The sequence below is a fragment of the Scyliorhinus torazame genome, chromosome 3 (assembly GCF_047496885.1).
Source record: "Scyliorhinus torazame isolate Kashiwa2021f chromosome 3, sScyTor2.1, whole genome shotgun sequence".
NCBI lineage: Eukaryota > Metazoa > Chordata > Chondrichthyes > Carcharhiniformes > Scyliorhinidae > Scyliorhinus > Scyliorhinus torazame.
Genome location: NC_092709.1, coordinates 307,756,380 through 307,769,702, shown reverse-complemented (window position 1 = coordinate 307,769,702; position 13,323 = coordinate 307,756,380). Strand labels below are relative to the sequence as shown.

General features: G+C 42.4%; 1 protein-coding gene across 2 annotated transcripts in view; it reads right to left on the bottom strand.

The window, feature by feature from the left end:
- Nucleotides 1-12,012: 12,012 nt before the first annotated feature.
- slbp (stem-loop histone mRNA binding protein) overlaps nt 12,013-13,323 on the bottom strand; it is a 56,302-nt gene continuing 54,991 nt past the window's right edge. For both annotated transcript variants that reach the window (XM_072497530.1, XM_072497529.1), the window contains one exon: nt 12,013-12,278. In XM_072497530.1, coding sequence (XP_072353631.1) covers nt 12,168-12,278 — 111 coding nt within the window. In that variant the 3' untranslated portion in view covers nt 12,013-12,167. The remainder of the gene's footprint in view (nt 12,279-13,323) is intronic.

The window sequence follows — 13,323 nt, the reverse complement described above, 5'->3', positions numbered from 1 at the left end:
TCCAATTGATGCCTATAATAATACTCAAAATCTTCAATGGTTTTCCCAGTTGCCAGCTTTGATCCGGCCCGGATTACCTTGATCCACTACAGTTCGCCTACCGCTGCAACAGGTCTACAGCAGAGACCATCTCCCTGGCCCTGCACTCAACACTGGAACATCTAGATAACAAAGACACCTATGTCAGACTCCTATTTATTGACTACAGCTCAGCCTTCAACACTATTATTCCGACAAAACTCATCCCCAAACTCCGTGGCCTGGGCCTCGGCTCCTCCCTCTGTGACTGGATCCTGAACTTCCTAACCCACAGGCCAGAATCAGTAAGGATAGGCAACAACACTTCCTCCACGATCATCCTCAACACCGGTGCCTCGCAAGGGTGTGTCCTCAGCCCCCTACAAGACTCCTTATATACCTATGACTGGCTAAATTCCCCTCCAACTCGATTCTCAAATTTGCTGATGACACCACCGTAGTGGGTTGGATTTCAAACAATGACGAGACAGAGTACAGGAATGAGATAGAGAATCTGGTGCAATGACAATAATCTCTCCCTCAATGTCAGCAAAACGAAGGAGATTGTCATTGACTTCAGGAAGCGTAGAGGAGAACATGCCCCTGTCTACATCAATGGGAACGAATTGGAAAGGGTCGAGAGCTTCAAGCTTTTAGGTGTCCAGATTACCAACAACCTGTCCTGGTCTCCCCATGCCGACAATATAGTTAAGAAAGCCCACCAACGACTACTTTCTCAGAAGACGAAGGAAATTTGGCATGTCAGCTACGACTCTCACCAGCTTTTACAGATGCACCATTGAAAGCATTCTTTCTGGTTGTATCACAGCTTGGTATGGTTCCTGCTCTGCCCAAGACCGCAGGAAACTACAAAAGGTCGTGAATGTAACCCAGTCCATCACACAAACCAGCTGCCTCAGAAAGGCAACCAGCATAATTAAGGATCCCACGCACCCTGGCCATACTCTCTTCCACCTTCTTCCGTCTGGATAAAGATACAAAAGTTTGAGGTCACATACCATCCGACTCAGGAACAGCTTCTTCCCTGCTGCCATCAGACTTTTGAATGGATCTACCTCGTATTAAGTTGATCTTATCTCTACATCCCAGTTATGACTGTAACATTACATTCTGTAGTCTCTCCTTCCTTCCCTATGTACGGTATGCGTTGTCTGTACAGCATGCAAGAAACAACACTTTTATACATGTGACAATAAATCAAATCAGAATGAGGATCTGCTACTGTTTTTGCTATTTAGGTTAGCATGTACGGCACAGTTGGATGTACAGCGCACAGTGTAGTAAATATGAAGACAGTAACAGAATTCAGAAGGATGCAGGCAGATTGGTGAAATGAAGAGACAGATGATGAAATTTAAAGCAGAAAGGTATGAAGTGATACAGTTTGGAGGGAAGGAGAGACAATGTAAACTAAATGATGCAATTTTAAAGAGTGCAGGAACAGAGACCCGTAAACAGGACAATTTGAGAATACCATTTTTAGAAAGTGGGATCCTTGACTCCACATCATTTATAAATAGGGGAGGCACAAAATCCAAAAACCTAAAATATGTGCTAAAACTTTATAAAACAGTGGTTAGGCCTCAGCTTGTTAAAGTTCCAGGTAAAACACAGTGGCTATAATAATCTTTATTATCACAAGTAGGCTTACAATAACACTGCAATGAAGTTATCGTGAAAAACCCTTAGCACTGTTGCCTCACAGCACCAGGGATTCATAGAGGTCTACAACCCAGAAAAAGCCCTTCGGCCCATTGCATCTGTGCCAGACCAAAACAACCACCTAACTATTCTAATCCCATTTTCCAGCACTTGGTCCATAGATTTGATGGGAAAATGACTAACATTGTGTCATAAGGCATATTGGTAAAATATGCTAACAGTGTGGGATGATGGTAAAAGAGGCTAACAGACATGAGTGTGTTGAAACTGTAGCTCAAGCAGAATTACTTTTGTGGGAACCGGAGAACCAACATATTGGATTGGATTAGATTTGTTTATTGTCACATGCACCAAGGTACAGTGAAAAGTGTTGTTCTGCGAAAAGTCCAGACAGATCATTTCATACATGAAAAAAAAAACATGGGGCATACATAAATACACAATGTAAATACATAGACACAGGCATCGAGTGAAGCATACAGGGAGTGCAGTACAACTCAGTGGAGAAGATGTGTGAAGAGATCAGATCAGTCCATAAGTCTTGCAACTGGACATTTCACTGATAATATTGAACAGCGAAAACAAGGCTCTCTCAAGGATGAATGATGCCCGGGGCCGCACGGTTGCACAGTGGTTAGCACTGTTGCTTCACAGCGCCAATGTCCCAGGTTCAATTCCCACTTGGGTCACTGTCTGTGCAGTCTGCATGTTCTCCCCGTGTCTGCGTGGGTTTCCTCCGGGTGCTCTGGTTTTCTACCAGTCCAAAGATGTGCAGGTTAGGTGGATTGGACATTCTGAATTCTCTTTCTGTGTACCTGAATAGGCACTGGAATGTGGCGACTAGGGGATTTTCACAGTGACTTCATTGCAGTGTTAATGTAAGCCTACTTGTGACAATAATAAAGATTATTATTATTACTGCATTGTTTGACTTAAACCTTATAAGCTTCCGAGATAGCAGCAGTGACACCTTAGGATCAACATTCGCAAGACAAGGCCCCGAGTTTGGAAACTCACAACGCACACCCTCCAGGCCAAGTTCTCTCTGTTGGGTAGTACTCTAGTTCAAGTTGTGAGTCTTGAAACTTAATTCACTTAAGACTTTAGATATGTGCTTAAATAAAGCTTTATTAAAATCAAGCTGCTTGTAAACATCGATTTGTCTGTTTTGTCAGTTGACACCAGCAAAGGGCAGAACATCTTTGCACCTCAGATAGGACACGTGTAACTTTAGAGCAGTCAGACCGGTCTGGAGTTAAACATCCCAATTACCCAGTCTGAGCCTGAATTAAGAGGGCAATAGCCCCACATGATGGCGAGGATTATATGGGTACAGGGAGCATAAAACAAAGGACTGGGTATCCGATTAGTTCTGGGGTAGTGTTTGAACTACTGACGTTGCAGACAAATTGTTCGAGCAAAGGATTAGAGTTACTAGCAGTTAATAAGCACAACAATCACCCTTGAGGGATGTTCAGCAAACCTCAAGTACGTAGGCAAGGTGAGAGGCGAGACCAGACGGAAAGTTAGCGACAAAGGTATCCAAGAAGGAATTTAAAAGGATTAAGGAGAGACACTCTCTTTTCCTCTCCGCCAGATCGGTGCCAGACCCCCAAAATGATCCATTATTGTGTTGATTAACTGAGTTCTGAGAAATGGCTGAGTCTCGGCCAGAATGGGAAACGGCACTCAGGAAGTACCTAAACCGTTAATGGCCCAAGTAGATAGATAGCTTTGGGAACAAATTAAAGGGTCTGGAACTCTGGACAGAGACTGTGGGAAAAAGCCCACTCAGAATGAGGAAGTGTGTGTCTAAATATGAGATAGCCACAGCAATACTTTGCTGCATGCGAAAGTAAAAAGAAATAGAAATGGGAAATTTAAGACATGTTAAAGACATGGAGCTGAAAATTTAAAACAAGAGTTGAAAGCTGCAAAATCAGATTTACTGACAAGAGGTGCAAAAGAATCAAATTAATTTGGTACATGAGAAAATTCCAAATGAAAACTGAAAAAAGTTATCTTTTTAGGGGCTGGTTTAGCACAGGGCTAAATCGCTAGCTTTGAAAACAGACCAAGGCAGGCCAGCAGCACGGTTCAATTCCCGTACCAGCCTCCCGAACAGGCGCTGGAATGTGGCGACAGTAACTTCATTTGAAGCCTACTTATGACAATAAGCGATTTTCATTTCATTTCATTTCCATTTTTAAATGAGAAAATGAATGAGCTGTTAGTGAACGAAACTCATGAAATTAAAAAGTTGAAGAGATGTGCTAATTTACAAGCAACTGTAAAAGCGTTGCATCAACAAGTAAAGCTTTTCGATATAGAACCACGTTCGAGATTTCAGCATGAGATAGAGAAGTTGAAGTCGCAAATCCAGATCCGGAGGGATCTGGTGTGCACCTTTGGAGCTGTAGAATCAAAGAATATGGAGGAAGGTGAGATAGATTAGAATATACTGGACGAAGCCACGCAAGAATACGGCAATCGGAAGAAAGGCAAGAGATTTGACCCTCCACCTCCTTAGTCTGAACATCCTAGCCCCAGTTCCTCCGCTCCGCAGGGAGAACCAATTCCCATGAACCCCATCACAACAGCATGGAGTATGACATGCCACATAGAATGGCCCATTTGGCAGAAATAGCAAAAATGATCCCATTATATGAACCATCTGCAGATCCTCACAAGTTCTTTAATTACATCCATCAATGGGGGATTCTTCACAGTTTAGGTGCGGAGAAGGAGGAAACTCTTGTTGATGTGTTTAGGGTTGACTGTTCGCTCAACCTTATCAGACACAGGGGAACACTCGAGGAAATGAAAACGGTCCAATTAACCTGTGGGATACAGTAGAGAGGACCCAGTGGAAGGTCTGAATCAATGCAGGCAAAGGAAAGGGGAACATCACAAGTTTTTTGCTAAATGCCTGTGGACATTAATGCTCCAAGGTTGTGACACTACAGTTAAGAGAATCAAAACAGCCACCCTTCTCACAGACAATCTCAGTAACAAAGAGGAACGGCATGAATGTCAGGTCTTGATAGCTAACCACCCCAAGGGACCGTTCTTGCCAAATCAAAAAAGGGGGAGAAGTCCAGGGCAACAAGGCCTGGGCTGGGGCTGCCACCCCCACCCTTAACGTTTTTGTCGAGGCACAGAAGAATGATGGGGCTTTGAGGCAAATAAGGGATGGAGCATTTCTGGCACCTTATAACAAATGGAAAGCTAACATAGGTCTTGTCCTTAAGAACGGAAGATATATGATGCTATTCCAGGATCGGAACCAGATAATCTATCAATATCATGATGTCCAGGGACACCAGGGTGTGAATACAACTATGGAAAGAATTAAAAGTTTATGTCGGTGGCCCAAAGTAGATGGAGACTTTTTTAAAAATATATATTTTATTGAATTTTTTTTCCCTGAGCAACATTTTTCCCACTTACAAAACAAGCGAAACGATAACAGTAACAAGAGACATTTTAAAACTTTTTAACAATAATAATAATAGTAGTAATAATATACAAGTAACAAAACCCCGTACTCTATTGACCTATACTCAACTGCCTCCCCCCTCCTCCCCCCTGGGTTGCTGCTGCTGGTCATCCGTCTTCCCTCTAACGTTCCCCTAGGTAGTCGAGAAATGGCTGCCACCGCCTGGTGAACCCTTGAGCCGATCCTCTCAGGGCAAACTTTATCTGCTCCAGTTTAATAAACCCCGCCATATCGTTTACCCAGGCCTCCAGTGCGGGGGGTATCGCCTCCTTCCACATGAGTAGGATCCTGCGCCGGGCTACGAGGGACGCAAAGGCCACGACGTTGGCCTCTTTCGCCTCCTGCACTCCCGGCTCTTCCGCAACTCCAAATAGAGCTAACCCCCAGCCTGGTTTGACCCGGGCCTTCACCACCTGCGAAATCACTCCAGTCACTCCCTTCCAGTGCCGGGCACTGTAATATTGATTCAAACCAAGGAACTTGTTTCACCACTCAGGTGATGCAGAATGGAATGACCCTTTTAGGAATAAAACAGAAATTCCACATAACCTAACCTCCACAGTCTAGTGGTATAATGGAAAGACTGATTTGAAAAACTGTCCAACAAAATAACAATTTGGAACGCAGTTCTGCCCTTTGTCCTAAAGATATACCGCATCCAGCTCAACAGGCTTCACTCCCCAAGTCCTGATGACAGGACACCGCATGAGGACTGGAACCCTTATTTGGATCGGATATGTCAGAGCCAGAATTGACAGGTGTCAGTTATGAAAAGGCTGTATAACAATTGAGGGATAATATCCCAGCCACCCTCATGGCCAATGCAGTTTAAGTGGGACAGAAAAAGGGCAGCAAAGCATATTTTGATAAGGTCGAGCCTGTGGAGTATGAGATTGGGAATAAAATCATGCTCCAAATTCACCAACCTGGAAAGATTTTTCCCGTGGACCACATTCTACACCGGGTAGTACCATGTAAACCAGTTAAAGCTATTCAACCCTCAGGGGAATCACCAGCACCATATGTTGCTGGATGCGGGCGAGGAAGATGAAGTTCCAGCTTCAGCTCTTCTAGTCGAGAATACAGCGTGTGCAGGCATTGACACTAGCCTCTAATCAGGCAACAGGCTTCTAGAAAAGCCTCGAAGGAGGCACCCCCAAGATGAGGAAAGAAAAAATGGAAATGATAATAATCTTTATTATTGTCACGAGTAGGCTTACATTAACACTGCAGTGAAGTCACTGTGAAAATCCCCTAGTCGCCACACTCCAGCACCTGTTCGGGTACACAGAAAGAGAATTCAGAATGTCCAAATTACCTAACAGCACGTCTTTCGGGTCTTGTGGGAGGAAACCGGAGCGCTAGGAGGAAACCTACGCAGACACGGGGAGAACACGCAGACTCCAAACAGACAAGCTGGGAATCGAACCTGGGACCCTGGAGCTGTGAAGCAACTGTACTAAAATCTTACATAACCTGGTGTGCCAAAACAAGAAGTGAACCTGGTGTGCCAAAACAAGAAGTGAAAGTGGTCAATTCAATATGCAAGGCAAAGCGTTGCTCAAATCTGAAGTCCTTACACATTTCGATCCTAATAGTCCGGTTGGTGGGAGGTGTCAAAAATAAGACTTTATTGCTAATTACTCACTTGAATAAGAACTTCACAAACTTAGAAACTAAATATCAAACAAAACATAAAAAAGTCAAGCACATGGCAAAAAGCATTAAATCTAAAGAAATCAGGTTAAAACACAAAAAAAAAGATAGATGATTCAAGAATTCAGGAACAAAGACCTTGACGACAAAGTCCTACCTTTAAAGGAATACTTATCTCCGATTTAACCCCTCATTACTTTCATTGGCTTCTAATTCTCAGCTGAGACATCCTGGTTTGTTCAACTTTGTTACTTCGAGGATGATTTGTTAATCAAACATTGCACATTACTTTTACTTAAGATTAACTGGTGGGCAGCATGATGGCGCAGTGGTTAGCATTGCTGCCTCACGGCACTGAGGTCCCAGTTTCGATCCCGGATCTGGGTCGCTGTCAGTGTGAAGTTTACACATTCTCCCAGTGTTTGCTTGGGTTTCGCCCCCACAACCCAAAGAAAGATATGCAGGGTAGGTGGATTGGCTATGCTAAATTGCCCCTTAATTGGATACTCTAAATTCATTTTAAAGATTGACTGGTGCCTATCAAAACTAGCTCAGTGTCTGCATGCAGTCTTAGGAAAATTACTGGCTAGGTTTATCACGCTTGCCATGTTACACAGCTCGGCAGAGACCTTGCCGTAACTGATTAGTTGATTAGGCTGAGAACAATACATTCTTAATTAATTAACCATTGTATTCTGCATTATGTGAAACAATGACTGGATTCCCAGAGTCAAAACATTTTACCTCAGCTATATGCATTCAACGAACACCTATATGAATGAATCACTACTCTATCGCCTACCCTACCCCTACAGGTGACGTGACGCATCTAATGGTATTGGAGCAGTGGAATCCAAATCATACCATCGAGTGAAGACCTATTGTTTTTGTGTCTCAAACATTGAGCAAAGCTTAAAGTAACAACGCACAAATCGAAAGGGAAGCCTTCTGGATTATCTTTGGAGTCAAGAGAGTCCACCAATTCCTGTATGGTAGAAAGTTCACACTATTGACGGACCAGCATCCATTAACAACAATTTTTGGTCGACACACCAGAATCCCATTTGTTGCAGCAAGTAGAATGCAGAGATGGGCCTTATACCATCAAGTATCAACAATTAAGTCTCCATTGTAATGTAGATGGACTTTCACAATTTCCACTACCAAGTAGATCGTCAAACTACTCGAGCAGAAGTATCTTGTACTTTGAACAGGTAGACAGTACACCTGTCACTTCAGTGAAGTAGTCCACTCGGAGCAATTTAATAGTACCATATCCATGGGCAGCACGGTGGCATAGTGGATTAGCCCTGTTGCCTCACGGCACCGAGGTCTCCGGTTCGATCCCAGCTCTGGGTCACTGTTCGTGTGGAGTTTGCACATTCTCCCAGTGTTTGCATGGGTTTCGCCCCCACAACCCAAAAGATGTGCAGGGTAGGTGAATTGGCCATGCTAAATTGCCCCTTAATTGAAAAAATGAATTGGGTACTCTAAATTTATTATATATATTTTTTTTTAAATAGTACCATATCCATTATGTCAGGAGCGTATGAGGCAAGACCTCAGAACTGAACTCCACGAAAAGACTGGAGCTATCGCAGTGTTTTCTTTGGTGGCAGAATTATTCAGCCCCTATTGAGGCGACAAGTGTTAAACAAATTGCTTGAGGACCATTGCTGAACTGTGTGCATGAAATAAATAGTGAGGAGTTATTACTGATGGCCATGATTACATGAGGTGATTGAAGAGAAAGGTGGAATGTGTTTTTCATGTGTGAAGCTACAAAACCTTCCACCCTGCTTCATCCTTGGGAATGGCTGGAAAAGACTTGGAAATGGGCGCGCCTCGACTTCGCAGGATCTTTTGAAGGACATATGTTCTTAGCAACAGTCAAAGTGGCCAGAAATCACCATAATGAAGTCAGAAAAGACGACCTAGACTAAGAGATGTCTTTACTAGTTTTGGCTTCCCTGAGCAATAATTGGCAAGCGATAATGGACCTCAATTTGTCTCCCAAGAATTTGACAGTTTCTTGAAAGAGAATGGTACTCAACATATTAGGTCAGCACCGTACCATCCTATGAACTGGACTAGCAAAATAGTTTCATTCAAACCAGGAAACAGAGCAACATGGTTTGCTGATCAAATGCTTAATTGATTCCTGATGTATAGGAATACTGCTCAATGACTAAAATCTCTCCTGCATTATTAATGAAGCGACAACTACGTTTAACATTCGATTTGTTGAAACCTCAGAAGATAAAATAAAACAGACAAGTATAGAACGACAGGAAAGTAAAGCAAAACAAAGCAGCTTCCACCAAGGACAAGGAGTTGTGGCCAGGAATTACTCCACACGTTCCTGCCACAATCCTTGCACAGACTGGATCTGTCTCATATACAAGCTAGAGAGGACGTAATCTGAAGAAAGCATGTGAAATAGCTATTGGCGGGGAGAACCGAGCCACCAAAAATGGAACCTGCTTAATATTCGGATTCAACTGTACGATGTCCTCACCTGAACCTTCCTACAACCCTGGACAGATACTGTTGAGGAAGACACCTCACCTTCAGACCAGTCAGAGTCAACCTCTAGTTACAATGGCGACGCTAGTTGAAAAAAACACTAATGACGTTTGTACAAACACAAAAATGTCAGAGGTTACAACTAGTACAAAGAAGCAACGCCAGAGGTTCTCTGTCAACCGTTCCGAGTGACCACCTCCAACTTGTTTGAAATTGTCGGGGATGTTTAATTTAAAGGGGGATGGAAGTGTTATGTATTAAATTGAACCGTAATAGCTGCAGGAAGCACTATGTTAATATATGCATGTCATCACCTGAAGTGACATCACAGGTCATTCGCACGAGAAACTGCCAAAGAAGCAGCCTGCAGTGAACACACCTTGTAAATAAAAGTTGTTAATTTTTCACCCTCCATGCTTCTGAGCGTCAGTTTGCCACAATAGACATCACGAAGTAGAAGAGGGCAAGCTTAAAAAAGTGAACGATCAAGGTCACTGAAATAAAAGTTAAATGCAGGACGGCATGTGGCGCAGTGGATAGCACTGGGACTGCGGCGCTGAGGACCCGGGTCCGAATTCCGGCCCTGGGTCACTGTCCATGTGGAGTTTGCACATTCTCCCCATGTCTGCATGGGTTTCTCCCCCACAACCCAAAGATGTGCAGGTTAGGTGGATTGGCCATACTAAATTGCCTCTTAATGTGAAAGAAAAATAATTGGGTACTCTAAATTTAAAAATAAAAAATTAAAGTTAAATGCATTCAAAAGAACTAGGATTTTGCGAGCAAAAGCACTTGCTTACCTGGGCTGAATAGCTTTTCATAAGTTGGGGATAAAAACTTCAGGACTGGAGCATGTAGCCAGGTTTCTCCCCCCCCCCCCACCCCCCCCAAAATGCGGTTTTAAAGGAAGTTCTGCATTATTGAAGTTGTTGTTCACGAGTTAAGAATTAAAATTTTGCAGTTGTTCACGGGGGCATTAAAGATAAGACACAGCACCATCCATAATGGAAGTTATGCCAATTACCCTTTTGCTCATTATGCATCTTGCCGACTCTGGGATTTTTCTGTATACCTGATTTAGAACATGAAGCACCGAGAAACAATGGACTCTATAAGTAGCCACCTATATCAGTGATGGGCAACCTAGTCTAGTGAGTGGCCCTCAAGATTGAAATTGGGCTTGTTCACTACCTTGGACCTCATGAATAAGATTAAATACATGTAATATACACCAAATATTTAATAACTCAAACACTTCCAGAACTCGCATCAACTTTAAATGGTAAAAACAAAAGAAACATTTACACTGACTGAGAGCCATTGATCCCTCTATGTCCAATGTTGTTTGCAATCAGCATATACCTTGCCCTTCTTTATATGCATATCACCTCAGTCATACCAATAGGGGAAAAAAACAGCGGACAGAAATAAGCGGAATATGGCAACCCCACTCACGGGCAACAAATGTGTCCAGGGCACAAGGTTGCCCACCACTCTGCAAAATTTCTAGAATGATTTAATACCTTATGTATATTTCACCTTGGTGTATTTGTGTGCTAATGTTGACGGACACAGTAATCTGCAGTTATCCAATTAAGTTATCCAATTAAGAGATTAATGTAATTTACAACTAACAACGTCTCCTACTCAGCTAGAAAAAGGAGTCATGGAGTGAATATATATATATATATATATATATATATATATATATATATAGTATGAATGCCGGTGATGTCATATGTATGCAATTTGAAGCAATGAGTCGGTATTTGTAAGTGTAATTAAAACAGTCACAGGCCAATAAATAGGCAATCCAAATTTTATTGTACAGCTGCAGATTTACAAAAAAAACCTAGAAATATTAAAAATGTTGCGTTCAACAATTTATATTTCAATAGCAAATAATTTCAGATGTCTATAATATCAACTGGAGTCTGGCCACATGCAAGACAAGTTGCTTTAAATACAAAGTAAAAACATTACAAAATTGTGTTTATTACAGTTTTCCATTAGGTAATTAGATTTTATACCAATGGATTACATTTATGCAGAGATGCTAAATCAAAAACACACAACAGTATTTCTAAAATTCACAGGTGAAACGTTACCAAGATACAAAAAGTATTAACTTTATTCAATCTCAAAATGGGAGACAGTAGCAATTAGCATTAGCATCAGATATAGCATCTGATTTTGAGGAGGATAATTGACACTGCTCCAGGAATAAAACACTGAAAACATAACTAGTAATCGAGCAACTACAGGACTGAGAAAGTTCTAGTTCTGCCATTCCCACCTGCATATCAACCCATATAGAAATGGAGAAAAGGCTCAAATTCCCCCAACTTCACCCCCAGTCCCCAGAGATGTTCAGAAAGAAACCAAGTTTTGTTTCAAAGCTTGTTAAAGCCAAAGAAACGTCAAAATTTAAAAGAGGGACTCATGCCAATCTGGTGCCATAGTTTCTCAAAGTAGGGTGCTATCCTTATCCTGTTAAAGTGTATATTGGTGGTGGAAGTCAACACAAGTAATCCAATTTAAGGACAAAGTTTGAACATTGTCTTGTCTCGTCCATTACATGGGAGTTGAAAAAGCATATTTTGGAGATAGCCAAAAAGCAATTACATTGATGGATTTGCTGGACTGCACATACAGACAATTCTACAATGTGGCATTCAATGTAGAAGAAAAACAAAACACTAAGCCCCTTTAAGTTCATGAGATCACCACAACAACTGTAGACCTGTTCCATCAAGGCAAGGTTCTCAACAGCAAACAGCCACCTTTAGTTTAACCAAGAACTAACTTCATTGGTTTCAGCCAAACAAGCTTGCAAATCAAACTCTTTGCCCACATGAGGATAGACAAACTCTCTGGCTGGAGTAGAGGAAGATATCTAAAGAAAATTGAAATAGTAAGACATTAGATGTCATTGTAAATTCTGTTACAGTAACTTCATAGGACAAAACAACATTTCTCAGTATTATCACAAAGAACCAAAATTAAGGTAACGTTGTCCACTCTATCATACTTAATGTCAGATTAGTAAACACATCACCATACCGGAGATCATGACCAAAAATCTAGACTTCCTCAAAACGGATGCAAGTCAATAACTGCTTCCTGTCAGTTTTCACTACAACGACACCCAAGCCAAAATGGTTGTTTGGGCCTGCAGCTCACCAGTTGTAGAAAGGTCAGAAATCTATTCCTAGACAAGCATCCAGCAGAGGGCAGTAGAGCAGAGCTGCTGATTGGCCGTTGCAGGGGAAATTTGCATATGTCCATGTGCTCACCCTAACTTTGGAGGTGGTTTGTGGAGGAGCTCTTGTCAAGTGACACTTAAACCCGAAACACTTCTTCAGTGTTTCCCTCCCTACCCCCTCCTCTAACCAAAAAAAAACAAACCGCTGTAAGGATCAAGAGTAAGGCTAGAGGGCAGGTAGAAGTGGAAAGTTGAACCGTGACGTCACAGCCTGCAGGTAAGGGATTGGCTGGTGACTGTTAAGTAGTTTTTATTTATTTTCCCTCAGGTGTTATCGTGCGGGGCGCAGAGGTTGCTGAGTGAGTGCTTGCTGAGAAGGGGAGTGAATAACAGGTAAGCTCTTTTTTTTCTTTTTTTTTTAAATCTAGAAGGGATGACAGGGAAGGTAGTGCAATGTTCCTCCTGCAGAATGTTTGAGGTGAGGGACACCGTCAGTGTCCCTGCTGATTTCATCTGTGGGAAGTGCACCCATCTCCAGCTCCTCAGAAACCGCGTTAGGGATCTGGAGCTGGAGTTGGATGAACTTCGGATCATTCGGGAGGCAGAGGTGGTCATAGATAGAAGCTTCAGGGATGTAGTTACTCCGAAGAATAAAGATAGATGGGTGACGATGAGAGGGGCTGGGAGGAAGCAGTCAGTACGGGGATCCCCTGTGGTCGTTCCCCTTAGTAACAAG